At 41.1% G+C, this 27,941-nt stretch overlaps 1 protein-coding gene across 4 annotated transcripts in view; it reads right to left on the bottom strand.

Moving 5' to 3' along the window:
- The window catches only part of usp25 (ubiquitin specific peptidase 25), a 36,700-nt gene extending 9,052 nt beyond the window's left edge, over positions 1-27,648 (bottom strand). For all 4 annotated transcript variants that reach the window (XM_085364276.1, XM_085364277.1, XM_085364278.1 and 1 more), the window contains exons 1-18: positions 27,417-27,648; positions 18,198-18,275; positions 17,769-17,913; positions 16,852-16,975; positions 15,096-15,258; positions 13,209-13,295; positions 10,934-11,071; positions 8,017-8,093; positions 7,511-7,584; positions 5,907-6,058; positions 3,325-3,452; positions 3,131-3,226; positions 2,799-2,963; positions 2,046-2,284; positions 1,830-1,900; positions 1,524-1,752; positions 949-1,212; positions 50-189 (exon numbers count right to left, since the gene is read on the bottom strand). In XM_085364276.1, the coding sequence (XP_085220402.1) occupies positions 50-189; positions 949-1,212; positions 1,524-1,752; positions 1,830-1,900; positions 2,046-2,284; positions 2,799-2,963; positions 3,131-3,226; positions 3,325-3,452; positions 5,907-6,058; positions 7,511-7,584; positions 8,017-8,093; positions 10,934-11,071; positions 13,209-13,295; positions 15,096-15,258; positions 16,852-16,975; positions 17,769-17,913; positions 18,198-18,275; positions 27,417-27,458 (2,412 nt within the window). In that variant the 5' untranslated portion in view covers positions 27,459-27,648. The remainder of the gene's footprint in view (positions 1-49; positions 190-948; positions 1,213-1,523; positions 1,753-1,829; positions 1,901-2,045; positions 2,285-2,798; positions 2,964-3,130; positions 3,227-3,324; positions 3,453-5,906; positions 6,059-7,510; positions 7,585-8,016; positions 8,094-10,933; positions 11,072-13,208; positions 13,296-15,095; positions 15,259-16,851; positions 16,976-17,768; positions 17,914-18,197; positions 18,276-27,416) is intronic.
- Between the last annotated feature and the right edge of the window lie 293 nt (positions 27,649-27,941).

Below are 27,941 nucleotides of genomic sequence, written 5' to 3'. Positions count from 1 at the left end.
GACTTGTTGTGAGTCTTCTGTAATGTGTGTCTTTGCATGTTTTACATACAGCATTTAGTAACGCTTCAGGGCTCCTCTCCTCCTGTTCAGCAGCAGCCCTGGAGATGGCCCTCTCTGTGTCCTCCTGCAGGTGCTTGGAGTCATTCGTGGGTGATGGCTGCTCCATGTATTCAGGATCCTGCTGGGGAACTACAGAAGGAGCACACCACCATCATACAGAAGCAGCAACACTTCAGCACAGTCTAAGCGACAAAATCTGCAGTTCTTTTAATGGCCACTTCAGGCTGGCCTCAAAGCACATCAGTCTCCAATTAACAGCATTAAAAACACACTGACAGTGCAACAATACTTTCATGCTGCAACAAGCAAATAACAATGCAAGCATGTTGACTGAGAGCGCTTGTGTGTCTGTGTGTGATATACACTTGCACAACCAATAGAAACACAGAACGAGGTATATGTAGTATCTATCTGTAGGTATATGTATAAGATCGTGACACAGCAGAAGCAGAACACAAAGACCACCTCAACACAAATACTGGGTCACTCACTCAACCTAGTGGTTAGAGCAGGGCAAGCCAATCATGTGTGAAAGGACTTTAAAGCAGTGACACCTCTGCATCATTTCCTTATGTATATGACTCCATGCTTTTATTTTGGTGAGGTAACCAGAATGTGATTAAAAAGTGCTTTTACCTGAATAACAACAAATAACTATGCGTCACTGCCTAAGGGTGTATCCCATAATTCAGTACAACTGAAATACATGTACAGTTTTTTGTAATAACTCTATTCTGTTTTGCTATAAATATTGTATAATTTCACAGCGCACATTGCCAGCTCTTTTCCAGACTGTTTTACAACTCTTCAGGGAACAAAAGATTTTATATGTACTGCTGTTTCTTAATAAAGCATTCTACTCTCTATTGTGAGCGTTATGGCTCTGACCTGCATTGTCTGGAGGGCTGGACTCAATACTCATGGGCTGAGGGGAAGAGGAGGAAGTGGAAGTGCTGGATGCCGTGGAAGCAGCGGCGGCTGCTGCTGTGGCCAGTGCCAGCTTCTCCTGTTGGGCCTTGCGAGCCTGCATGATGTCCCACTCTTCAATCTCCTTATCAAACTGTTCATTATCCTCCTTCACATACTGCTTCAGGTCTGGCGGCAGTTTGTCCATGCCGCTGAGGATCTGCCCCGTTTCTTTGTCAAACTCCTCTGCAATGGAGAGTTAGGAAAAAGAAATATGAAGGTTTCCTAAATGTCTATTTGGGAATCAGTTCAGTTCAGAAGTATCAGGTGTAGCTTGGTCAAATCAGTATTTTGTGGCATAAAAGAATGTTTATTGTTTTATGAGCAAAGACAAACACATTTAGGTATCGATACAGAGAGAGGCTGATGACACAAAGTAATGTGATATAGAGCTCAAAACCCCCAAAGACAATCCAGCCAACATTCTGATACGAGTCACTTTTCTAATATGACAACCAAAAGAGAGATGCAAGCACCGGAGAAGAGTTCATTCTTACCTTCTGTGAGAAATGGCTTCTTGTCATTGATGTACATGAGACAGTAGGCACTAGCATTGCGGTAGCCTCCAAAAGAGTCCCTGACAAGCTCCTCCCAGGATGACTTTGTCACTGAAATATCATTGTACTTCATCCAGCAACGCTGATGTGGGTCATAGATGTAAGCCCAGTAGTGGCCTGCATTGGCCTGGCCTTCATGGACCAACACTGCGTGAAGCCGATATGGAACCTGCAGAAACGCAAACAAGGAAATGTGAGGGTTGGGTTTATTTTTACAAGTCAAGGTGAAAGGACTGGGTTGCTCACCTGCATCATAGATTTGTCCGAGTACATCAGCTCAATGGTTCTGTGAATTCTGGTAATACTCCCCTGCAGATCTGGAAGTAGAGGATCATATACGACCTATTAGCATGTGCCAAAATAATGGCCAGCATAGCGGTAGACAGATCAATCACGCTGAAATATACTCGTGCTATCACAACTGAGTGCAAATGACTGGATACAGAAGGAGCATAGCCCTACCACGAGTGTCATTTTCCACTTCACTCCTCCAACGGTGCAAGCAGCCCTCAAGCACTCTTAACTCTTCTTCGGTGATGTGGCGTGGGGCAGGGTGCATGGGGAGGTCGGGGGGTAGACGGGACTGCGTGAAGGGCTTATGAATGGGTACTCTCTGCTGCTGGGCTGCAGAGGGAGCAGTGGCAGGACCTGACGCAAGGCCCGAGCTCTCCAGAGGAGGTAAGGAGTCTTGCTCAGCTGAGCTGCAGGGTTAGAAATGTAAACTTTATGACACCTCTAAATAAAAAAAAAAAAGTTCACACTGCAGATATTTTATAGTTTGAAATGACAGCTACTGCAACAAAAAACAAAACCATAAGAATCAAATCAAAAATTCTAAATGGATAGTTTATTCCATGTCCCTACAGCCACATTTGTCAACAGGAGAGCCAGGCCCTCTGCCTCTAACCGTCTGGGCTCTCTCTTACAGTGAGAAACTCTCTTACACTGCCATTTTGCTCGACTTTGACGTCACATCATGTGTTGCGTGACACAGCCCTCTCTTGTATGTCCCACTTTCCATATATTTTCAAAAACTGTGGAAGGACTGGACAAGTTTGTTCTGGTAACTGTGACTGATTTAATGTGATAATATTAACCTTTTATCATGTTTTGTCCCATTTGTTTTTTGCACCATCTAATCTTCAACTCGTTCATCTTCACCTTCTTTGTACAAATCTGACACACACTTCAGGCTTTTTTTTTTGTAAAACTCGCCTTGGTGGTGGCAGTTGTTGTCCTGTTGTTCCACCAGGGGGTGCTGATGTGTCAATATCTTCCACTGGGGAGGTACACACTGGTTTGCTGGAAGCAAACTCCATGGCATACTGGAGGACATCTGCCAGAGGAAACCTCTTGGGACCTGAGCCGTAACTCAGATACCTGAGAGAAAAACAGAGACGTAGCAGAGATGGAGGGAGGCAGACGGAGCAACAAAGTGGAAAGGGTAGAAGATGAAAGGGTGCAGTTTGAGTGAAAAATGACTGTGGCTGTCTGGCAAGTTCTGCTGACCTTGGCTGAATAATGGGGTATCAGTGGACAAGCCATACCTCTCCAGTCGCTGTTGGAGGAGCGTCAGATGCTCTTTCAGCCGTCTGATCTCCTCCCTCTTGATCCTGGTTATTTCCCTGTTCCTGTCCATGTACCTGACAACGCACACATATCACACCAGGAGCTTCAGGATTGCATATATATACACTAGAGGCTAACGGAGGTGGTAAAAAAGAAAGCCTGATTACGTTACCTATCCATGTAGAGCATAGAGGGGAACTCAAGCTTGTTGTGAATCTTCTCAGGACGTCCAAGTGCTTGGTTGAACTCAAATCTTGACAGTTCAAAGGTCAACACAGGAGGGAGTTCTGTGAACCAGTGCTGTAAGAAAATTGGATGTTAATGGATTTTGGTATTCAAAAACGATCGAATACAGACCCTCAGATACTCAGCAGCATCTGATGAACTGGAAATTTAAAGATCACATGTCATGTTCTCATTTTTAAAATCAGACATTGGATCTGTATCAGAATGTGAAATGTCCTTGAAAACAAACTGATCTATACTAACTTTGTGTTTCAAATACTTGAATGTATTTGTTCCCACATTAGAAATGGGGTACAATGTCATGCAAGATAAACAGGTTAGCTTGCCGTACTGTGATGCAAAGTAAAGCACTGTGTTGGAGGAAAATCTTTTTTGTCACGGTCTGCGGAGGCAGACCGTGCGGAAATGTGTGTGGTGGACCCAGGAGCGAACACAAGCGAGGATGCAGGAGTGGAGTTAAACAAAAGCGAGCCTTTTATTCTGGCTGATGAAAGGAACAAAACAGAGTGAGGGCAGCATAAGAGTAATAGTTCAAACAGAAACCTAAACTGGACATAAACTAAGGAAAAGCTATGGCTGGAGATACGGAACACAGGGGGTGGTAACACAGACGACGCGACACAGACTACATGAAACACAGAGACTAAATACACAAGAGGGATGATCAGGGGAAGTGGCCACACATGGGAACACAGCTGACACAGATAAACATAACAAGACATGGCAGGAGTAAACAACACTGACGGGAGACTGTCAAAGTAAAACAGGAAGTACACAGAGGTGCAAACAGGAGGAGAGAGAGAGCACGGGCATAGTGGGCTGGGGAAACATGGAATGAAACACAAGGAGGGGAGATGAGGGCTCACAGATACATAGAGGGGCACACAGGGGATAAAAGTCACAAGGGGAAGTCAAATAAGGAACAACACAACAGGACAACTCAGGAAACATGACCTAAATAAGGAACGAAATACAAAAATACAAGAAACTAAGAATACTGGGCCCACATGGCCCAGGACCATGACATTTTTTCCCATGCTGAGCCATTGCAACCAATCTTAAGGGTTGTTAAATATATCTGAGTTTAATACAAATCCTTGGTTTTGAGGTTTTCTCTTGTCCAAGTTTATTATTTCCCTTCCCCGTGCCTTAAAGCCAGCTTTTGTCTGATTGGCTATTTCTACAAATAAAACAGCTTGTTGTGGCTTGAGATGACCAAGTTAGTTGGCTGAGACTACGTCCACACTAATGCGTTTTTGTTTGGCCTCCCGTCCACACTGAGACGGCGTTTTTGCTCATGGAAAACGCAGCGTTTTTAAAATGCTCTCAAAAACGCATACATTTGAAAATGGTGCTTTCACATCACAGTGTGGACAGAGAGACCGTAGAAAACCATGACACATTTTAGTCGAGTGATGCAGTCAAGTGACCAATTAAACTAAGATAGCGGAGGGCGTTACACAGCAGTTGTTTTGTTTGCTCTCAGTGTTGACAGCCCTATTAAAGATTAATATCAGTCTGTATGTGCTCCAGAGAGCTTTTCTTCAAATTCTTCAATTCTCACTCGCTTTTGCAACTTTGTACTTTTGTGTTACTCGCAGCAACAACTCCACCTCATTGTTAGTCTATTTAAAAAAAACGACTTCGCGCTTTCCTCAACATTTTGCCGCGACGTTTCAAAGAGCCGGAAAGTAAATAAACAGCAGAAGGAAATGGCACAGGTCGAATCGTCTCACGTTTCACGCGTGCGCAGTACTGGAAGGTAAGTGTTTTTGGCCGTTTCAATGTGGACGCACAACTCTGTGAAAACGACTGAAAACGACAGTGTGGATGCGGAGCATTTTCAGACGAAGTAGCCGTTTTCAAATCTATCTGGGCTAACGTGGACATAGCCTCAGTCACCAACTAACACATTGTGTGACTTTGCACTTCTCATCTCTCTTAAGTTAAGTAATCTGCAAACCCTGCTACTGTGTATGATGTGAATGGCATTGTCTCCTTTCATTTCCAATGCTGATGGCTGGTGTTTTTTCCAGAGGGCTGGGTGCCATACTCATCTGCAAACCTGCTGGCCTGATAATTAGCTGCTCCAGGCAGCTCTGGGACAGCGCAGTCAAGGCTACAGCTAAGCTGAGGTCAAACCCAAAATAGTACAGGTGTCACATAAGGGCAAATCAGAATCAGAAACTTTATTGTCATTGTCATGAGAGGTTAGCCCTTTGGAGAGGAGCCAGCACATAATCTCTTACTTTTAACCTGATTGCTTTCTCTGTGCCACTGAGAGGTGAAGATGGCAAATAGAATTGTGGAATATATATATTGATGCAAACATGTAAAGCAAATGTTTCATATGCAGGTGTTTTTATTTAATGTGGCTTTCCAAGATGGAAAGATCAGACGGATATTAGAGATTTTTTTGTGACGTATAAAACACTTTCTGATGGAAAACCAATCTAAATCTAAAGTTCTTCTGCGGGAGCTTAACTGTTAGCGAGCTCTGGCACTTACTTCTTGTCCAGACCTGGCAGAATTCTCTGCTGAGTGCAGGGACTCGATCTCACCCTCGATCATTGCTGCCTCAAGACACTCGTGTAGGTCCTTGAACCCGTTGACCTGCAAGGGGTACTGTCCAAACATCTCTGTGTTTTCAAATTTTTTACCTGTGGGATTGCACACATACAACAGACATGGACAGATGAGTGCACTTGAAAGAGCGTCTGAGAAAAACCAGAGTGCACACTAAGTGCCTATTGTGTGGCCTATGCCCCCAAAACGCAACAGTAGAGGTATGAACATCACTTTGCAATATCACTCACATGATTCAAAGTTATATCAAATTCCAATAATTACATCACTTCAGGGATTAACTGTGTTATTCTGTAATTACAGAAAGCAACAGTTTTTTATATTAAATACTGGCCCCGTACTGGGAACAGCAGGAAGTATGTAAATCTTTTATTTTCTTAATGCTTTGTATTTCCACCTTTGTTCTGGATCACAGACTGAATCCTCTTCAGTAAGCAGAATGTCAGTGCTGCACAAATTTCTGAAGGGATACTCGGCCATTGTTCAGACTGGTTTTGTTTTTTAAAATCTGCTATCTGACTCACTTTTTTTTGTCTTTTTGTCGCTATATGCTTCTCTTTAAATTGTATTAGAGTTCACTGGGGTGTTTATTAACTAGTAGCTCTGAATAGTGTGGCTGGTTTTGCATGCAGTGTTAGGAAAACATGTTTTGAGAATGTAGTGCAGCTCCACATCTTTCAGTTATGGAATTTTGGGAAAATAGTTTCAAACTGGAAATAACATAAACGTCAGAGAAAAAAAAAGTTATACTAAAATGTGAAAAAGCTAGACCACAAAGTGTACATAAAAGATGGATACTGTATTACCATAGAAGTAATCTCAACCAAAGAGCCACATCTTATTCCAAAGCATGGGCCATAATTTAATGACATACTCAATTAATGGAGCGCTATCATTTAAATTATAATACATAAATGTTTTAGCTATTGCTTAAGTCAGGTTGGTCACTTGCTTTAATAGTCTTCTGGTGTCAGATGTCATTTTATTAGGGAAGTGTCCATGATGAGTATATTATATTATCTCCCAACATTCTGCATTAAAGGTGTTGGAAATTTTAAAAGAAAGACAAAGGTGCATGGTACCTTTTATACTTCTTTACATCCGAGGTGATTTTTACTTGTTCAGCACCCACATCCTCACAGTGACTAGGGTGAGGAAGTGACTTTAAAAAAAAAAGGTGCAGGACTGGAGTTGCTAGGGGACATGCAGATGAGGCATTAAGGTCGTTTTGTGAACAGCAGAGTCCATGGGCCCAGCTTTTGGTGGCTCTGGGCCAGTACTGTCATGCGTAATAAGCACAATGTCAATCAGCCGTCGAGGTCTTCCACAATCAATGCAAACACTCTCCTCTTTTGCATGGATCACATCTCATTAAGACAAGGTCACCTTTCATTACTAGGGGCAAGGACTTGCTTTGCTTTGCGGCTGCTGCAATCAGACTATGCTAACACTGTATTTCTCTGTGATACGACCAAGTATGCCTCTTTTTTTCTCTTTATTGGTTTCAATTAAACACCCCGTCTCACCTTCATGGACCCCCACAGCAAGGAAACGACCATAGAAAAGTTCCACCATTGGGTTCTTTGGCTTCTCACCCTCCCTGGAGAAAAATCAGGATAATGTTACAGGCCTCACTTCTTCACATTTCATGTAAACAAGGAAATTTTTTTATTGTGCCCTTTAAAATATGTCACATTCTAATGTCGGAATCAGATTACACAATAATCAGCCTGATTATGACACAACCCACATGAAGAAAGCCGCTGATTTGGTTTGGGAACAAAAATGGCTGCTTTGTGCAACTGTTTACCTCAGCTGTTTGAGGAAAAAAAGGGAACCCTTGTGACAGTGTTTTTGCTCATTCCCTACCGTTCAGCTCTCTAAACCTGACTCTAATAGTCTAATCTGTCATATCACTTGAAAACACTGTGTAGTCTGAGACCGGCACAACATCAGCAAGTCAGACAACCTGCCTGACTATGGGGTCACTGTTTCCACAGCAACCTCTGGATCCAGGTACAGCTGAGCTTACCTGTCTTCTTCTGCCTTCATCTGGAAGGCATCCTCCAACCAGTCCAGCAGCTTGTGGGTGAACTCACTAACATCCTGCTGTTGAGCGAAGCACAGATAAAGAGTAAACAAATAAAAGTACAGAAAACCAATAATATGGAGGTCATTCAAATCAATGTCATCTATCATCTGCGTGCACTTTGGATGTAAGAGCAGCAGTCTTATTGGAGAATCTCGCAACCTGGTGAACTTCAAAGGTAACCCGTATGCCTCGAGGGCACTCTCTGGTAGATATCAATGTCATCTAGTAATTCAGGTTAATGTCTATCCAGCCTGAGTAATACGAAGGAGAGACATGACTGATGAGCACACGGGCCATGAGGCTGACCTCAGTTAACCCCTGGCCTAGCAAGGATGTCTGCGTAAGAAGAACAAATGCACCGTTTCGTACATTTTATGCATGTCTATCACATTTCGTGGATGAACACACAAATCAGATAATTAATGGCCAACGTAACTTTTGTGGCAGACTTCAGAGGGGACGAAGAAGGTTAATAGTCACTAAATAAAGGCGGATAAGTGTTTGGGGTTTTCTTTCCCAATATTCCCGACTGATGCAGTTAATACTATAATACTATTGCCGCCAGCGTTAATCTCGTTAAACTGACGTTAACGCCATAACCGCATTAACGCGGCAAATTTCCATTAGCGAGTTATTGCGGATCGCTGACAGCACTATATAATAAATTAATACTTTTGTTAATATTCATCAGGAAAAGGGTGGCGTGCCCACTCCGGGTCAGGGACAAGACCCTGCCCCAAGTGGAGGAGTTTAAGTATCTCGGGGTCTTGTTCACCAGTGATGGGAGATCGGCAGATGGATTGGTGCAGCGGCTGCAGTGATGTGGACACTGTACCAGTCTGCTGTGGTGAAGAGGGAGCTGAGTGTAAAAGCGAAGCTCTCAATTTACCGGTCAATCTATGCACCTACCCTCACCTATAGTCACGAGCTGTGGGTAGTGACCGAAAGAACGAGATTGCGAATACAAACGGCGGAAATGAGCTTCCTCCGAAAGGTGGCTGGCCTCTCCCTTAGAGATAGGTTGAGAAGTTCGGCCATTCGGGAGGGGCTCAGAGTAGAGCCGCTGCTCCTCCACAGCCAGTTGAGGTGGTTCGGGCATCTGACAAGGATACCTCCTGGGCGCGGTTTTCCGGGCATGTCCCACCGGGAGGAGGCCCCGGGGCAGACCCAGGACATGCTGGAGAGATTAGATCTCTCGGCTGGCCTGGGAACGCCTTGGTGTTCCCCCGGATAAGCTTTGGAGAGGGAGGTCTGGGCTTCTCTGCTTGGGCTGCTGCCCCCGCGACCCGGCCACGGATAAGCGGAAGAAAATGGATGGATGGATGGATACTTTCATTATTCACAAAAACATTATCTGCCAAGCCATAGTTTTATGTCAGAGCTTCACATGTAACTGACACTTGGAGCTCAGATGTATTTGTGCAAGCTCAGCAGTTCATTCCTAGACTAATTCATCATAATCATCATCAAATAAGAGACAAAAAGAGGGGGATATTTCTGCTACTACTGTATGGAGGATATTAGTGCTAATGTAATGGCAGGATCCTCTGCTGCCTGGTGGTATTGGCATCGATCAGATGCCAATAATAAGATGAATGGACTATGGAAGCAATCGCCCAACTCTAATGCCTGACATCTAGGGTGACTGCTAACACCGCCCAAACTTTTGGGACTCCAAACGTTAGTCAACAGTAGCCTGCCTCCGTAAAGTGGAACTGAGAATTACTCTAAGTAATTTGTATTTGCATATTTATCACAATTACACATTTGAGATGCTTAAACTAATTTTAATATTAGTAGACGTTAACCTGATGAAGCACAAAATGTAGTTTTTAAATGATGATTTCATTTATTAAGGGAAAGAAAGCTATGTTAGCCTACCTGATCCTGCATGGACAAAGTTGTTGCCCATAAACCTAAATGTGCCACCCTTACCCCAAGAACTGCAAGAAAATGTTTGTGATAACTGACAATGAATCGGTCACATCGCTGTGGAGGAATTTTGGTCCACTATCTCAGACTGAAGTCTGGACTTTGACTAGGCCACTCCAAAAACTTAATTTCATGTGTTTTTTTAAGGTGGACTTGCAGGTGTGTTATGGATCATTGTCCTGCTGTACAACCCAAGAACACTCAGGGTACAAACTGATAACTGGACATTTCCTTTCAGACTTTTCTGGTAAAGAGCAGAATTCATGGTTCCGTCAATAACAGCAAGTCGTCCAGGTCCTGAACATCCTGGTCCAGGTAAAGCAGCCCCACACCATCACACTACTCCAACCATGTTTTCTGCTGGTAAGAGGTTTTTGGGGTTTTTTCCAGATGAAATACTATATCAATTTTCTGCCAGGTGTAACAGAGCTCAGACCTTCCAAAAAGTGCAATATTCATCTCGTCAGTCGACAGAATTTAATTTTGTTACGCGGGTCATTCCTGAGAAGGTTCACCACTGTTCGACATTTTCTCCATTTATGGATAACGGCACTGGCAAAGCCTTAAACTCAGCTGTCCAAAAATGTGGTTAATTACAGTTCTTTCATGATTTAACAAAGGGGGCAATTACTTTTTCACTTGCCAGGTAGACTTAGCTAGCTTTTCCCTTAATACATGAAATCATTATTTAAAGGTTTTTGCATTTACTCTGGTTATCTTAATCTTTAATGCTCTGAAACGTGTAAATTTGACAATTTTGCAAGAAAACATGCAAATAGTTTTTCACAGCACCGTAAAATTTGAAAAATGCTTTCAGTCGCTTTGATTCGATGGACTAAGAACATAATCTCTGACCTCCTTGCAAAAAAGGTCTTTTCATTGGAGTGCTATTCTGCAAAGCAGGTTGTAACAGAAAGAGGCTTACCTGCTGTGACTCACTCGACTTAAAGGCATCTTTGAGGATTTCCACAGCTCGTGATGGATCTACATATTTCCTCTTAGAGCCCACCATGAGAGAGAAAAGGTTCCTCAGCTCCTGCATGAAGGGCAGGTTCCTGTGCTCCTGGACAAAGAATACAATCCGTGTCAACAATTGAGTGGATCAAACTTACTGAAGACAAGCAATCTAGGTCATAAACAAAAGGCATCTTCTCAATTATTATTAAAAAATGAAGGCAAAGCTAAAGTATCAAAAGTATGTTTCCATTAATATCCAAAAACGAATGCTAGGTGTCATTTTAAATGAATGGAGAGACTAAACTGGCTTTGATATCCATGTTTTTAAGATAAGATAAGATAAGATAAGATAAGATAAGATAAGATAAGATAAGATAAGATAAGATAAGATAAGATAAGATAAGATAAGATAGAACTTTATTAATCCCTCGGGTGGGTTCCTCTGGGAAATTCGACTTCCAAAAAAAGCACAGCAACGACCGAAGTTACAGTTACAGAATTGTTATATATATATATACACACACACACACACACACACACACACATATATATAAATACAGAGACAAATATAAATAAAATATACAAAGGGGATAAATAGAATAAATAGGAATAAAAAATAAAAATACAAGTGAATTGCACATTTCAAGTATTGAGTCTATTGCACTGTTGACTATTTACAAAAAGTATTGCACAAGGGGCAGCACGGTGGCACGGTGGTTAGCACTGTTGCCGCACAGCAAGAAGGTCCTGAGTTCAATTCCAACATCAGGCCGGGGTCTTTCTGTGTGGAGTTTGCATGTTCTCCCCGTGTTTGCGTGGGTTCTCTCCGGGTACTCCGGCTTCCTCCCACCGTCCAAAGACATGCAGCTTGTGGGGATAGGTTAATTGGATAATCCAAATTGTCACTAGGTGTGAATGTGCGAATGAATGTGAGTGTGAATGGTTGTCTGTCCCTGTGTGTTGGCCCTGCGACAGACTGGCGACCTGTCCAGGGTGTACCCCGCCTCTCGCCCTATGTTCCTTTTGTTCCTTTTCAAGCGTTGTTTATTTCTGTCAGGCACTTGACATAATGCGGCATAACTGAGCTGCAGTTTGAATAAAACTGTAATATTTTAGTAATCTGTCAATTACCTCTAATTAGCTGCTATGCCAAGCTATGCTAAGCTAGTTAGTGTTCCACCCTCTGACACGCTGCTGACATGTGGTCAACATCAAAACAACACAGCAGTGGCCAAAACAAAACTCTGAGGTTTCAAATATTGAGAAGGCTTCATTGGAGCCATCTTCTACCGTTCTTTTAAAATTTACATTTTAATATTACTCAACATAGGTTTGTGTTCATGCATATTATTTTAAATATATATATTTTTTGACTTTGTAATAGTTTCAACTGTGTTTTTCATAACATGTCAAAACACAGAGAAAATACATACAATCTTTAAGTAAAGAAATTATACATACAGACTTTGAGTTCCTTATCTTTAACATCAGCAATGACAGCGCAGTGACATAATGCCAACAAGATGCAGGGTTTGAAAGCAGACTACAAAAAGCTCACTTGTTTTTTTGTTCAGGGATGTTTATGTAAAGATTAGATTCCAGCCTGTAGCAATGTAGCACTAAAGCAAAAGGTCAGTGATTAAAACAGAGGGAAGTGAGATGAAGGGATGACCACCCCAAACTATGCTTCTAGAGCAGAGGCTTAGACCAGATTAGCAACAGCCGACTAAACCTACGGTGAGGGCTCTGTAAGAAAAAGGTGTGAAGACACCCTGGGAACTACACTGCTAGTACATCGGTGTGTGTGTGACAAGATGAATTTGAAACAATTAATTATTTTTTTTAAAAAAGCTCCTGGATCAATCATAACACATCTGCTCTGCATGCTGATCTCTATCCTGGCAGATAAATACCAAGACTTCAAACATTTCACGCCAGTCGGCACTTCTTACAGCTTGCTAGCAGTCAGTTAAGTTAACTGTCAGGGGGCAAAATGATAAGCTGGAGTGACCTTAGGGCACGATCGCCAGCTGTTGAATGATGGCAAATGTTTCTAAGAAGGTCAAACCCTCAGAGCTAAAGCACTGCTAGCTGTGACAGGCTGTAGTGGCACTGCTATTATATAAATGGGATATGAAGCAGGGCAGTCAACTGAACTTGAAAGCCTTGGACGACATCATGCACAGACTTAATAATCGGTGCTTCGCTTTACCCTGTCGGATCTGAAGAGGTAGGGCTCTCACCTTTTGATTACGAGGCAGGTCGTGGACTCTGGCTGGCGGTGAGTAATTGAGCACCAGCCTCTGGAACTCGAGCAAGTTGAACAGAGACTTGAGGTTGAAGAAGGATGAAGAAAAATGAGTGAAATCTTGCATACAGGAAGGTATGTATTACTGATGACAAATCTGCAATATCTGTGTGATGCTGTCGTATCAATATGCACCAAAATCTCTGAGGACTGTTTCCAGCATATAGTTGAATTTATACCACAAAGAATTAAAGAAGCTATGAAGCCAAACGGGCTTCTAACTCAATATTAACAAGGTACACCTAATAAAGTGGCCAGTCAGTGTACACTTCTATGATAAGCTGATTTATCCATGAATGTCTTTTGCATTTGTCACACAGAAAAAGTTTTACAACAAGAATTTGACTAAATCTAGTAAACATTTAAGAATATTATGTGATTAATATTAATAAAACACAGCCTGTAAGTACTTAAATATGTAAAACAAACATTTACCATGGAAGGGAATGGGATATACTCATACCCTTTATTCCTTTTTTCATATATGTTATTACTATAGAGACAAGAACATGGTCTATCAGAGATATCATATTTCATCTATAATTATTTTCCCCTTTCATCCTCATCCTCTTCTACCTCTGAGACCGTTTTCCTCCACTGCTGGAATCACTTTCAGCTCACCATTAAATTATATTAGTGAGCTGAATTATATTAGCAACAAGACAGAAAAAATGACTTTGGTTAAAATTATGGATCACAAGTATGTTGCTTTGCCTAGTGAGATTTACAAATTTCACCTGCAAATTGTGCTTAACTAGGTGAAAACGATTTAACGTTTCACCAGAATGGCGATTCCCTCTAAAAGAAACCACATTTGGTTCACATAATAGAATTTAATGTTTTATTAATTCAGAAAACCTGTAAATAAACTGACAACTGATCTGTATTTGCCTGACGTGGCTTCAAATCTTTGTCATTACACAGAAGCTTTAGCAGTGAGCCGACTCCTTGGGTCACGTTGGGTTTATTTTCTACAACTTCCTAAATAAACAAATGCTTTCATTGAAAGCTCAAGTTGTTTACAGTTACATTCTGACTTCCCTTCCAGCTATCATGGCCCACCCCATTAAATACTGTGATAAAAGACACTAAAGAGGAAACGGTCACTACATCAGATTCTGGTGCGACTTGTTACAAATATGAAAACTATAAATATTGCAGAGCACGCAGCAAATTTATTGATGCTTTGTAAATGCATTTTTTTAATTAAAAGCCATTATAAATGTTTCTTTTTTTTCTTTTTTTTTTTTAAAGTCCACTGGAGCTCTTTGAACATAAAACATTATCATAATTTGAATTTAGAAAAGAGAAACTTGTTTACTCCTGTTCTTCTAACTGCAGTGGTGTCAGGTTTAAGGAGTACCTTCTACTCCACAGTAGGGGTAAGATTAAACACTGGTGCCAAGCACCATGTGATAGTGTATCCAATGTTGATCTACCATATTTCACCTTAGGTCACATTTTACCACTCAGTTCCCAGCATACAAGAAGCTGGGTCTTGTTGACATATTCTTGCACCCAGCATTAAGGATTTAGACTCTTTAACAGTCTATTCACTCCTACTTAAGCTGACTGCTGCAGATTACAGCAGTGATATTTGCTTCATAAGCAGGGATGCATTAAGGAATCTCAAGGCCAAGAACTCAAAAGCCTTCATAAATCTCCTTTAGCAAAAACAATTTTAAAAAAAGTTAATAAATAGCAGTAAAAGAAACAGCAAAGAGTCCAGCTGACAAACAAAAAGGGCTTTCAATTTGAAACAATCCTGTTCACTTGCTTTTGAGCCCTCAGGAAGTACATGTGTCCACTTGTGTGTGCCTACCTGAATGACCGCGCTGAACCAGCAGGTATTGCCGACATTTTTCAGACCCACAGGGCAGTTGTCTATCCTCTTCCTGTCGTGTGGGTTGGGTGAGTCGCTCCATACCTCTGTGTGAGTGCGCTTCAGACTCGCTTTGTTTTCTGCTATACTGGCCTCCAAAACTCTGGAAAAGCAGGAAGGAAATAAAAACAAGATAGAGGGAATGAACTTGTGTGTGGGTCACTACATCACCTGCTGCTGGTTATTTACTCTGCATCTCCCAAAAGGTCAAATTTCTTTCGCTCTACTCATCTGCTAAAAAACTGTCGGACAACAGAAAGGCTCATCCTGATGGCCACTGTGCTTCAGTTGAACTGGGGTTTAAAATGCAAAATAACCTCCACATACTTATTACATAGTAGCGGACCATCAAGTACCATTCTGGATGGTGGCCAAAAATATATAAATAATAAAACAAAATTATTGGTCAAATAGTCACTGCAGTATTACTCCTGAGAAATAGACGGGTTGTGTAACGCATGAATTTTCTCTCTGATATAAATTATTTACTATTAAACAGATAACATATGCTGCAAAGACACAGCAACTATTTGACCTGACCTAGTTCTATTTATTACAACAGGGATCATGTGTTTCACAATACAAGAGTAAGTATAGTACTTTCATACTTCTTCTCTTGGCTCTTGACGGAGGCGGTCGCACTTTCTTTCCTGCTTGGCTTCTCATGTCTATTGTATAGTCTCGCTTATTCTCTAACCCTAAGAGAGTCTCCCAGACTTGTTCTCTAAAAACCTAAAGAAGAATTATGGATTTGATCAACTGGTCCCTTAATGAAATTGACAACTCCTGGGAGAGCCCGATTGTCCTGCGGAGACGTTTGCTGCCGGATACTCGATGGTCGGTTGCGTCAGGTGTCTGGAGACACTCTTGATGGAGGACATTAAACGACATCTACCAATTCGGAACCATGATAACAGAGTTCTGGCTGACTGGAGCTGGCTCGGACCGGGCTTATCGAAGAACAAGAAGCAGCTACAGCTGTTCAAAATTCCACAAGGCTGGCCGACATGATAGACGATGGGCAGGGCTGTGAGTACTCAGACTGTGTTTTTGAACGCAATATGGATAAGATCTTGGAGAAGCTCATGGCTCTGCTATATGGATAACATCTTTAGGAAGAACAACAGGAATTGAGAGACCTGTGACCAGTGACGGACATTAGACCAATTGTAAAATTGGATGCAGTTTGTTCACACTAACCAAAACAACTACCATCTTCATCTCATGCGGCCCCCCTGGCACCAGCTGGATGCTCAAGGCAAAAGCTGACAGGAATAAAAATTCTCCTTTAGATAATAAGACTGTGGTGTGACTTTCTCCCTCCTCATTCAAGGCCCCTTGCGTCGACCGAAGATTGTTGACTTTTGCCTAACCGGGCGAAGGGACACTTTCTCTTGGCTGAACACGGAACACACACACACACACACACACACACACACACACACACACACACACACACACACTCCTACGCACAGATATGCATGTACACTGACACAGACCTACACTCACCCCCCACCCCCTTCAAATGCCTTCGAAGCTTATGTCTTCTATGTAGTGAGTTTCCCACGCGTGGGACTAATAAAGGTTATCTTATCTTCATCACACTCAGGGAAAAGATAGAGACCGTGTGGGTGAAGTAAAGTGTGGATTTCTTAAAATATCGTTTCCTGTCAAAGTTGTTGTCAGTCGCTGATACCTGCTGATGGCCTGCTCTTCATCAGTGATGCCCGTCTCCCTGAATGCCCGGTTGGATTCCTCCAAGCTGAGGGCAATGGCCCTCTGCAAGTCATCTTTATCATCTCCAGTCAGGTCAATCACGTCTGCATCAACAAAGCACACACGACAGCAATTTGGTTTGGATCAACACTAACATGCAACCATCATTTACACTCTGGATACTTAGTGTCCTGGACTAAAACTTTGTGTTGGTCAAGTGTGGTGTGTTGAATAACACAATAATGATGTGAAACATGCCAATTTAATACAGATATCCAAGTTTCTCACACATTTAAATTCTAATTATGACAGGGTCCGGATACATGTGCACGTGTAACAGGAGGCAAATGTATGCTCTATTATATTAGTTATATGTTAACAACATTCATGAAATGCTCATTTTGCCAACTGAATCAGCCAGCTACCCATCCAGTGACAACCCTTGACCCGCAGACATAGTCCAACCACACTGGTAGCTGGTGCAGGGTCTGGGTATAGAGCATCTCCAGGGCTATTCAAGACTACTGTAGCAAGTATAGTCGTGGAATATGGACTTGGAGACAGTCCAGCCATGCTATGAGAGACTGGAAAAAATCCAAGTTGAATGATATGAAGGACTGCAACAGCAGTAACTTGTTCAGCAAATCATGTGATGAAGCAACCAAAGATGAGAAAGGGATGCTTGTTAGCAGTGACTGAAATTTGAAAATAAGAACAGGATTGTTTACAAGTGCATCAAAATGCTAAAATCCCCTTAAGTTAAATATACTTGATTAGCTTAGTCAGCTCTTAATTTATGTGAGTGTTGAAGTGAGCATGTCTACTTGTGGGACCACTGGATGTTGACGTGCTGTTCTGAAACTATAACAGCACCAAAACTTGAACCAAGCTACTCACTCGTGTCTGCCTGGCTGCCCACGCTGATGTATCTGTCGCTGGCCACCTGGGATGTCTGGTAGTAAGTGGTCTCATCTTGTTGAGGAACCTTGGCATTCTTCTCTGTCAGAAAGGCCACGGCTTCACCCAGGTCTCCATTACTCACCTGCAGCAACAGCATGTTTAGGTTAATGTCTCCATGTAATTTAAAGAAAATTATTAGCTGCAGGGAAAGACTAGAGAACCTCAAAAATGCCTGCATTTAATACAAAGTAAAACTTTGCTCTGGGAGAAATGACTGCACAGTGTAACTTGTGTCAACAGTCCCATTAGAATAAACTGACTGAGTTTAAGACAGAAAACTCTCACATTTCCCACTGAAAAAATATCTACTGTAAACACACAATATCCCTGACTTTTCCAGTTTTTAGCCTGTGTTTCAAAATGTACCTGCAGGGCCTGCTGAAGCAACTGTACATCTGTGGTGCCTGTGACCTCCCTCAACTGGTTCAGTAGTGTCTGCTGGTGCTGTTGAAGAAGAAAAATCATCAAGAGGGTGTTGATAACAGAGCCTGAAAATGATGGAAACTATATTTTACAGGTCCAACTTCTTCTTCTTCTTCAAAACACAAAAACCCCGTCACTGGCTTTCCCCCCTTAACTGGGATGAAAAGCCAGCAACTCAGTTAAATCAATAAATAACTTACTCTTAACTCATAAGAATGTACAGAAGTGTATTGGCAGCTAGATGATTTACAAAAAGCACAGCATGTTAATCAATCCCATCTAAGGGTATATGGGAAGGCTCGATATTTAGTGGGAGTTGTTTAATCATTTAATGATTTTATCATAATGGTCTCCGGGAAATTGTAGTTGGCATCTTTCAGTGTCCCTGCCACTTCATGGATAAAATGATTAAGAAAAAAAAATAGGCAGATTAACAATAACAAAATTATTCATTAGCTGGATTCCTCGGGGGAGGGCACAGACAAACATTGCACTAGCTGTCCACACCGTTCCTCAGAGACTGATTCAAATTATCAGGAGTGTTTAACTACCTTGAGCGCTCCTATCGCTCACCTGGTTGAGCAGGTAACACATATGCAGGAAGCCTGCAGGAGCATGGTTTTGACTCTGTCCCTTACCATTCACTGTTTCACAGTCCCATGTACTCTCGACTACGCTGTCCAATAAAAGGTAAAAAAAAAAAAAAAAAAAGGCCAGCCCAATTAAAGAAAAAAGTGTTTAACTGAGCATTGATTAATCAATAACAACCACAGCCACACCAAAGTCACTTTTGCCTCACATTAAATGATCTTGAACAGTTCTCTTACATGATATTAGGCTAACAGCTGCAGTCAGGACACTATTTATGTAGACTGTATTATAGTAGTAATAATAATTACAAAATTAATAATACGCTGTCTGTCTATCTATAGATGGATAGTCTATTACAGACAGACAGATGCAATTCTTTAACTCAAATATAGTAACTTTTTAAAACTCAAAGTTCAAAAACGATTTTTAGTTATTTTCTGCTGGACCTTGCTGCAGCCCCCTAAACAAAAAAAAACAACAACTTCCCACTATAAGTCTGCTTTCATTTGATTGGCTGCCTCTTGAAAACAACAACAGCAGGTGGTTGGAGCTTTGGCGTGTGCCTAAGACCACATCAGGCAAGGTTTCTGGATTGTGTTTGTTGCAGTAACAACACAGTGTGAAAGGCAGTGCACCTGTGGTAAATGAAATTATTAATATCATGTAAATTTTGTAACGATAAACAACTTGAACATCCGATACAGACGTCATAAGTCTTGACTGAGAGGTCTACAGACTGTAGCTTTCACAGGTGGAACAGGCGACTGACAAGAATATTCGTTTAAAGGGCTCTTTCATGATTTAGGACTCATTATTGTATGTTATTTACACACTATAAGCTAATTGCACAACAAACACCCATGGCAACGTTGTGCACCACCTATGCGAAAAACATTTCTAAACACTTTCAATGGTGTTGCTCCAGCTACGACACAAAAAGCAGTGAAAAAGAGTGATGTCTGGGAGCACGGCATATCACAAAGCAGCAGGTGTTCTGAGCTATGCTGTTGCACAGTAAACAAACCAGGACAACAACTCCAATTACCAAAAATACTGAATTCTTAATCTTAGATATCAGAGCTGGAAAGCTTGTTGATGCATCGTATACTAATACCATGTAGTTGTGTTTTTGTAACTGCAATACACTACAGGAAGCTATGGGGGCAGTATCACCTCTATCGTCTGCCAAGACTGCACTCAGTACTAACGAAGAAGGACATAGCCTGAGCAGCAAGACAGGAGGAGAGAGAATTTAAAAAATGTGAAAGCATTTAACAGAAAACTAAGAGCTAAATGCAGACTGTGCAAAGTGGAACTTTCCTAACATGACAGCACTACTGCAGTGCACGAGTGTATCAAACACCAGCACCATGGAGCTGTGACCTCGAATGTGAATGGGTCCATTTTAGTGTGTCGCGTTGATACTTTGTTTATGTTAATATTGTACAGTTGGAAACTTCCCCGGATGATGGTTGCTAAACGAACCCCATTTCAGTTTAGTTAGCTAATGAGTGAAATGCGATAGTAAACCATTAAACAGGAGTAGTTACACTGTCTCTTTGTTTTTGTTTTTTCTCATATTAATGTTAGCGTTTATTCTGAATAATAAACCTCTTCCACCTAATGTTAGGTAGTTAATCTGAGGGTTGGACAACACCACCTAATTATATACATATAATCAAATACACTGTTTAACTGGCATTAAACACTACACCATCTGAAAAACACACTGGTCATGGTCTTTTCTGATTCTGTTTGGTTGTTTTACTAGTATTAAGCAAAAACATTATGCACTCCACACTGTATATAAATGCCACTTGTTTTGCACATATTCAACTCTGTATATTTTATATATTTTATTATTATTATTATTTTATTTTATTTTTTTACTATTTAATTTGTAAAAATGTGTATACACACACACACACACACACACACACACACACACACACACACACACACACACACACACACACACACAGGAAAATATTTAGTATACACATCCAGAAATGCATACACTATTATATATTGTACATATATTTATTAGTTTCAGGTTGGCCATTCTTGTATTTTGCTCGTTTGTGTTGTTGTGTTTGCACATCTCTGTTGCTTGTGGGGCTCGCACACAAGAATTTCACTCGCATGTGCTGTGCCAGTGTGCCTGCACATGTGATGTGACAATAAAAAGTGATTTGATTTGATTTGATTTGAAAGCGTATAGATGAATTTGCCCTGTAAAGAGGCTCATGCACCTCTCAAATGGAAGTCATGACAGAAAGCATCTTTAGCAGGTTTTCAGCAGCTGGGAACATCATCTCAAAGATAAGAGCAAGCCTCACTCCAGAGCATGTCCACTGCAATCGTGAATTCATGCACTGACTCATCTGTAAGTTATGGAAACATGTTATTTTAGACTGAGAAAAAATCTTTTTGATTTAATTTGAAGCTTTATTTGACCTTATGGACAGAAACCATTTTATTTTCCTATTTGCACTTTAAATACTTTTTGTTTAAATACCACTAACACTTTAATTTGCATTATCCTTACTAATTTCATTTGTATTCTGACACTTCTATTGAGTAATGTTAAAGATACATTCAAATTCATATGTTTCCTGAATGATTATTTTCATTTGCTGTGGGACGAGACAACAGGGTGATACTGACAGGTGGGCAGACCTGAGCAGGTGAGGTACTGGAGTCTAGAACAGGAGGTTTTTTGCCCACAGGAAGCAGAGATAAGAGTTCTTGAAATAATTGCTGACTAATTAACAAATTGAATCATCATCAGAATGCATGATGATCAAAAGTAGGGCTGTGCCATATCATGACATCCAAAATAACCCAAAAGTTTCAAAGTGTTAATCAGGTATTATATACTTCTACGTAAACATTTCCAAACACTACAAAGTCTACTTGTGTGCCTACATTTGCTCTGTCACTACTATTGTCTATAATGCTGCTGGTAACTTGTAGCAACAGATTCACACTTCAGATTAGGTAGTGTGTCATCAATGACTGCAGCTCCTTAGAAAAGGAGGATGGAAAACTCCCCTCACTTGGTTTCTAGTAATAAATGCTACTGCCTGAAGGCTGCAAACACCAATAAACTTAGGTTTGTTTTTTCCTGTGTCGTCATATAATTACCACAAATTTCACTGAAATGTCATGATAGAATTTTGAGACCAAGAAAGCTCTAAGACTAAGGCTGTTCAGTAAAAAACCTCAGATTTGCACCAGCCATATCTTATTATCCTCAAGTAAGATACTCACTTCCTCCAGCTCTAAGGAGGTTTTTCTCTACAAGGCTGGAGGCTTAACTTCTGTTTCTGATGGATGTTATGTGATTTTCCCTGTGCTTCTGTCAACCCTCAAGAGTAAATGTTTTTGCAGAGTCAGTCAATGTAGAGAATGAAGGAAAGTTAACACCTTGCAGCAACAGAATATACAACAAGTCCAATTTGCCTGCAATAACCTTTCAAGTTTATAAAACGAGAATACGCAGCTGACAGGAATACACGCTTCCTATCAACCTTCTAGAGGAAGTGATACTCTGACTTTTGGCCTGTCACTACAGAGAACAACTAATCTTACTTAAGCTTAACAAGTACTAACATGCGAGGACCAATGTCTAAAATAAAACATGAGTCAGAAACTGCTCATATGCTTCCTCACACCCGCTTCAGTTGTCATAACATTTAAACAATATTTGTAAGTCCACAGTGAAGACAGCTTTTCTCTAAGGCTTCTGTTACAGCAGGCCTGTTGTGAATGGTAAGGCATGGTGAGTGGTAAAGAAAGCACTGATACAAAGGTAGTCGTAGTGCAGTGGCTCATGCACCTATCCTAATCTAATGAAAACAGAGCTTCTGAAAAGGTTGTCCCAGAGTGAAAACCTTAGGAAGCTCTCATTTCTGTGTTTACATATGGATAAGGAAAATGAAGCTCTTGTCTTGCATTCCTTAAAAACCTATGCACCTGTCTTTTTTTGACGTAAGAACTCTGTACCTTGTTTTTGTTGTTCCCGTTAGGCTTTTGACTGGCTGACATTTCACCACCTGTTGCTATGGCATAACCATGACATCCGGTTGTTCAGTCTGACGTCACTAGCCGTGTCTGGGTCTAAACTCCGCTGCAGGTCCATATATCAAACGATCACTATGGCATTACTGAGAGTTGAAAAACTGTCTAAAGTCTTTCATCTTTAATAAAATGATCAGCGTTCTGCTCTACCAGGTGTAACAATTGAGTTTAACATCCAGGCATCCATAAAAACGGAATTTATGACATTTAACGGAGTTAGAAGTTAGCAGGGAGTTAGCTCGCTAGCTTCTATCTAAATATAATATAGCATGTCCTGACTGCGGGGTTTTGGAAACAAATTAAAACGTACAGCTCTGTTATCACTTCCAGCATAAATGAAGACAGAAAACTAAACAGCAGTGACGTTTGTAGGGTTACTGAAGTTGGGCTAGCTGGTATATAATGATGTGCTACGTGACCGCTAGCGACACAGCTATGTTAGCATAATATAAACAAGCTAACTTTTTTTCCACTCGATAAAAGTTAACGTGAGTGTTCTCGGTGGTCAGAAACAAATGTAATCGCATGGCAGGATGCTGTAAAAGGACCAAACTTCAGCCAGGAGAACAACTGAGATAATCCATCCACAATACGAGGTTAGTCATTCATATACTGCTGCATGGGCTGGGCTGTAGCTACATCCTAAGGTTTTAAAAACTGAGCTTAAATAAATGATTAGCGGTAATAAAAGCCGAGGGAGGTCAACAGGGATCACTGACTGTTTTAGGAGCTTTTTGAGATCAAATAGAAGAAAATACATAACATTAAACATGTTAACAACACAAAAGCCATATTAAACGCAGACTACTTTAGACCCGGAAGTAGGATTCGTCGCGTCATCACTGAACAACCGGATTGTTCCTTTGCATTTTCACATGGATGTAGATTCTTTTGAAAATGAAAGCAGAAAATCCTTGTTTAAAAACAAAAAGATACCTATGTACATGTGGAAGCAGCCCAGGACAAGAAATGTGAAGGAAGTTGCACCTGTGACAGATATGGGCCAAGACTACCACAAGAACAGTTGCTCAGACACGCACACACGTTTTAAAGCAGATTTTTTTTTGTTTTTTTTTAGGGGGGGGGGACACAACCAAAAATGAAGAAAAGAAATTGTACAGACAGGATCAGAAGTCTTTTCAAATTTTCTCATCTTGCTATCTACAGGTCTCTGCATGAAAACCAGCACCACACCCTGAGTGTTGATGGAGCACAACTGACTACAGCGATATCCCAAAACACACTACTCTGCTTTCAAAACAAATCAGACCCAAACTACTTTATACATATACTCCAATCAGAATCAGCAGAAACCCTACATATTTATTAACACAAGACAAACAATCTATTACAGTTAGGGCTGCCACGATTAGTCGACTAGTCACGATTACGTCGACTATCAAAATCGTCGACGACTAATTTAATAGTCGACGCCTCGTTTGAAGCTTTGTAAGATCACAAAAGACGCAGGAATAAGTAGTAGGATTTAAGAGTGTAATAATGGACTGAAACAGAAGATGGTAGCACTGCACGTACAAGGATGCCAGCTGCCGTTAAACCCCGAAGAAGTAGCTCTGTCCCAGAATTCATAGCGCAGCCCAGCTCAGTTTCCAACTGTCACTGTCGCTACCCGAGCCGTAGCGGAAACCCGATCGGTACCCCGCATGCGCAAATCTTACGTCACTTCCTCTCTTTGCCAACATTGCGACATTCAATATATTTGAATGACACGGTTAGCGCCCAGTTAGCTCCTAGCATTTCTCAACAGCTCTGCCTCCTTTTCGACTACGGGGACATTTAAACAATGGATACCTCCGTATACAAACAAATTCACACTTTTCTCCTCAACAGAGAGCGTCCCCCGATTGAACAACAGCGCCGTAAAATAAGAAGAATGGCACCTAATTACAGAGTTAATAATACAGACTTTGTAATATGTCACGTGAAGATTCATCAGCCAGATGAAGTGTTTACTGACAATTGACAGTGATAGCGGACATCATCATCACTATTCCAATCAATCCTCTCCACACAGACAAGCATAAACACACTCGACTATCACTAAATCAAATTTAGCACACGTTTGTAATGACGCTAATTCAGTTTACAATAGGGTTCATTCACTCAGTCAGCAGGTGGCGGTATCCTCTTACACTGGGGAGTAAACTGCCATTAAACGGACAGAAGAAGAAAACCCCTGCACATGCGTGGTACGGATCGGGTAGACCCGATTTGTACGGTCCGACTTTGCACATGCGCAGTAAGGATCGGGGAGTCCTGATCCGTAACTATCTTTTTGTTTTTTGTTTTTGTCTACATTATATTGAAATGTTTCATTATTGGAAACATTTTAAGAGATACTTATTATCCTTAACATCTTAACAGATACTCTGACCCGTAACTATCGTAAAACGCTTCGACCGGAAGTAGACACCTTTCGCGCATGCGGGGTACCGATCGGGTTTCCGGTACGGATCGGGTAGTGACACCAACAATGGCAGCAGCTAGTTAGTTTTAATATTACTCTTATTATTCTTTCTGGGTCACAAAATAAACGTTTAACATATTTTTAGGCGAGAATATAACTGTGTAAACCTCAAATATCTGCTCAGTTTATCAAGACACCACATATTTTCAAAAGCGCTCCGACGTTTTCGGAGACGTCTGTTACCCACCAGCTCGATAGCTAGCCGGGGGCAAGGTCACTAGAGCCCGTGAGAACGGCAAATCGTCTTCTTCTTTTTTTCTTAGTAAGATACTCTACTCAGGTTAAACATAAATAAGTCACTTAGATAACTTAAAAATGTTATTGTTTGGCTTTTTTTTAGTATTTTATTTGTTCCTGAGTAAATCGGTTTGGCTGAGATTAAAGTTATAGTTTTTACACAGCTGAATAAACGTCAAGCAGACAGCTGATTATCAGAAGTGTGAGATGCTCGAGAATATACTCCGGTGTCCTGTTATATTTTAGATAGCAATGAGTTTATTAAACTTCATCGAAACAATCTGCAAATTTCATTAAAATTTAATAAAGTATCATCTTGTCTTTATTTTTAGTTAGCACATACCTTAAACACTTAAAGCTGTAAGCTAATGCTAGTTATATAAGAGCAGATGGATGCTGGTGCAATAAGCTGTACGTTTTACGTCCAATGGATGCATGATCTGATTAGTTGACCAATCGCAAAAATAATCGGTGACTAGTCGACTATCAAAAATCATTTGTGGCAGCCCTAATTACAGTACACATTCAACAGCTGTTGTTGTAGTATGATGTCAGCCACTAATAAGGTCAGGCTGCTCAATAACAGAAAAAAATTCAAGTGTGAGCCATTACAGAGGCTCAAGTATTTAGTTTGCCTAAGACCGTAACTTGTGTAATGAGCCCACCATATGCCTGATGGTGCTTACTCATGTTTTAAAGGCTGGGGAGCTGATTTATTTGAACACAGCAGGCCTGCGCTGCAGAGCTCCTGGACTGTATGAAGTGTAGTAAAGCATCGCTGCAATTACATAAGACTTTTGCAAAAATATGATTTCTTTTACTCTGGACCCGCGGAGCAAACATCTAACCTATGATTAAGCAACATCACTCAAGTGGTTACATAAGTACTGGGCATGGTGGCCACGGACTAAATCGCATAACTAGGCGTCTAAGCAGCGGATCTTAATGCACTTTGGTAAAATGAGAGCGGTGTGATCAAATGTAACATAATAATCTGCCTTCTCGGTTATGAACTGTCACACGCCTGGCTTGCAATCCGAACACTCAATCCCTGCCAAGCATCGTTGCTCGGGTGGGTTTCCACCTTCGCCGTTGGACATGCTTTGTAAACAAAGGTATCAGATATGTGATGAGTAACATAGGAAACATTTGCTCACACAAACAAAGAGTAAGCACTTGATCAAACTAAACATTAATTTATTTGGTGGTGATGGGGGGGGGGGGGTAGTTTATCAGAAGACTTTAGCTAAAACCGTCAGAGAAATCAAAGATTTACTTACTATGAAGACGTCGACAAGCTAACGTTAAATCTGTCACTGTCACTTAGCCTTGTTTATTTTAAGTGACGAATAGCCCATATTGCTGACGTTACCATGCAGAGCATCATGTTATAATATAGGAATAGCTAGCTTCTGTTAAACGTAACCCAGCGTAAAGGACGATGTTGGGGTTTCAGGTAACTTTACGTGGTACCGTTAGCTATCGCTAACGGCTACATTAGCACGTACACTGGCTAGCAAAATATTGAATAAAGCACTGACCCAGGGTAACGTAAGGCCCAGCTTACATGCAGTTATGTGGGATTTACAAACGGTTCTTCACAAAAGGGTGACGCACGACGTCTTTAAACAACAATTCAAGGTACACCCTACCAACCAAGGAACTAATTCACCCACCCTCTGCGTTCTTTGAGCTCCTAAACTATGTAGGAATACAGTTAAGCTAAAGTTAGCTAGCCACCAAGTTATCATATGGCAGCTTACCTTCTGAGAATGCTGCTGGAGGACATTCTGCTCCACGGTCATGGCCGGTTCAGTGGGAAATTTTGTTAAATTCAAACCAGGAGTAGCAAAATGCACGATATACCGTTCACCAAAGCGATATAAAAAGGAGATGCTACGATGTCCCCTCCTTAATCAGCGACATTACGGACGCCATGGCAGAGTGACTAGCGCAAGTCGTCAGTAGGCATGAAAACATTGCTCTTCGCTGCCTGTGAGCTGGGATCGATTACTCAGGTCTGTTGAACTGCGTTACCATCATGAACGGGACTTTTGGGGGAAATTAATGCAAACTACAATTATAGCCAGAAATTTTGCGATTCATTTGAACCACATTGTTATTGCTTAGCTTCAGCACATTTCTTAATGCACCAAATCGCCAAGGAATTCTTGATATTTTGTTTGTGTTTTAGTGTACTTGAAAACAGAATTTTTCAAGGAATATATGTATATATATATATATATATATATATATATATATATATATATATATATATATATATATAT

This window comes from Diplotaxodon limnothrissa, linkage group LG10, assembly GCF_057381915.1.
Source record: "Diplotaxodon limnothrissa isolate DT_005_m linkage group LG10, D_limnothrissa_male_GT1.1, whole genome shotgun sequence".
NCBI lineage: Eukaryota > Metazoa > Chordata > Actinopteri > Cichliformes > Cichlidae > Diplotaxodon > Diplotaxodon limnothrissa.
Note: the sequence above shows the minus strand (reverse complement) of the source record. Positions and strands in the feature narration are given on the sequence as shown.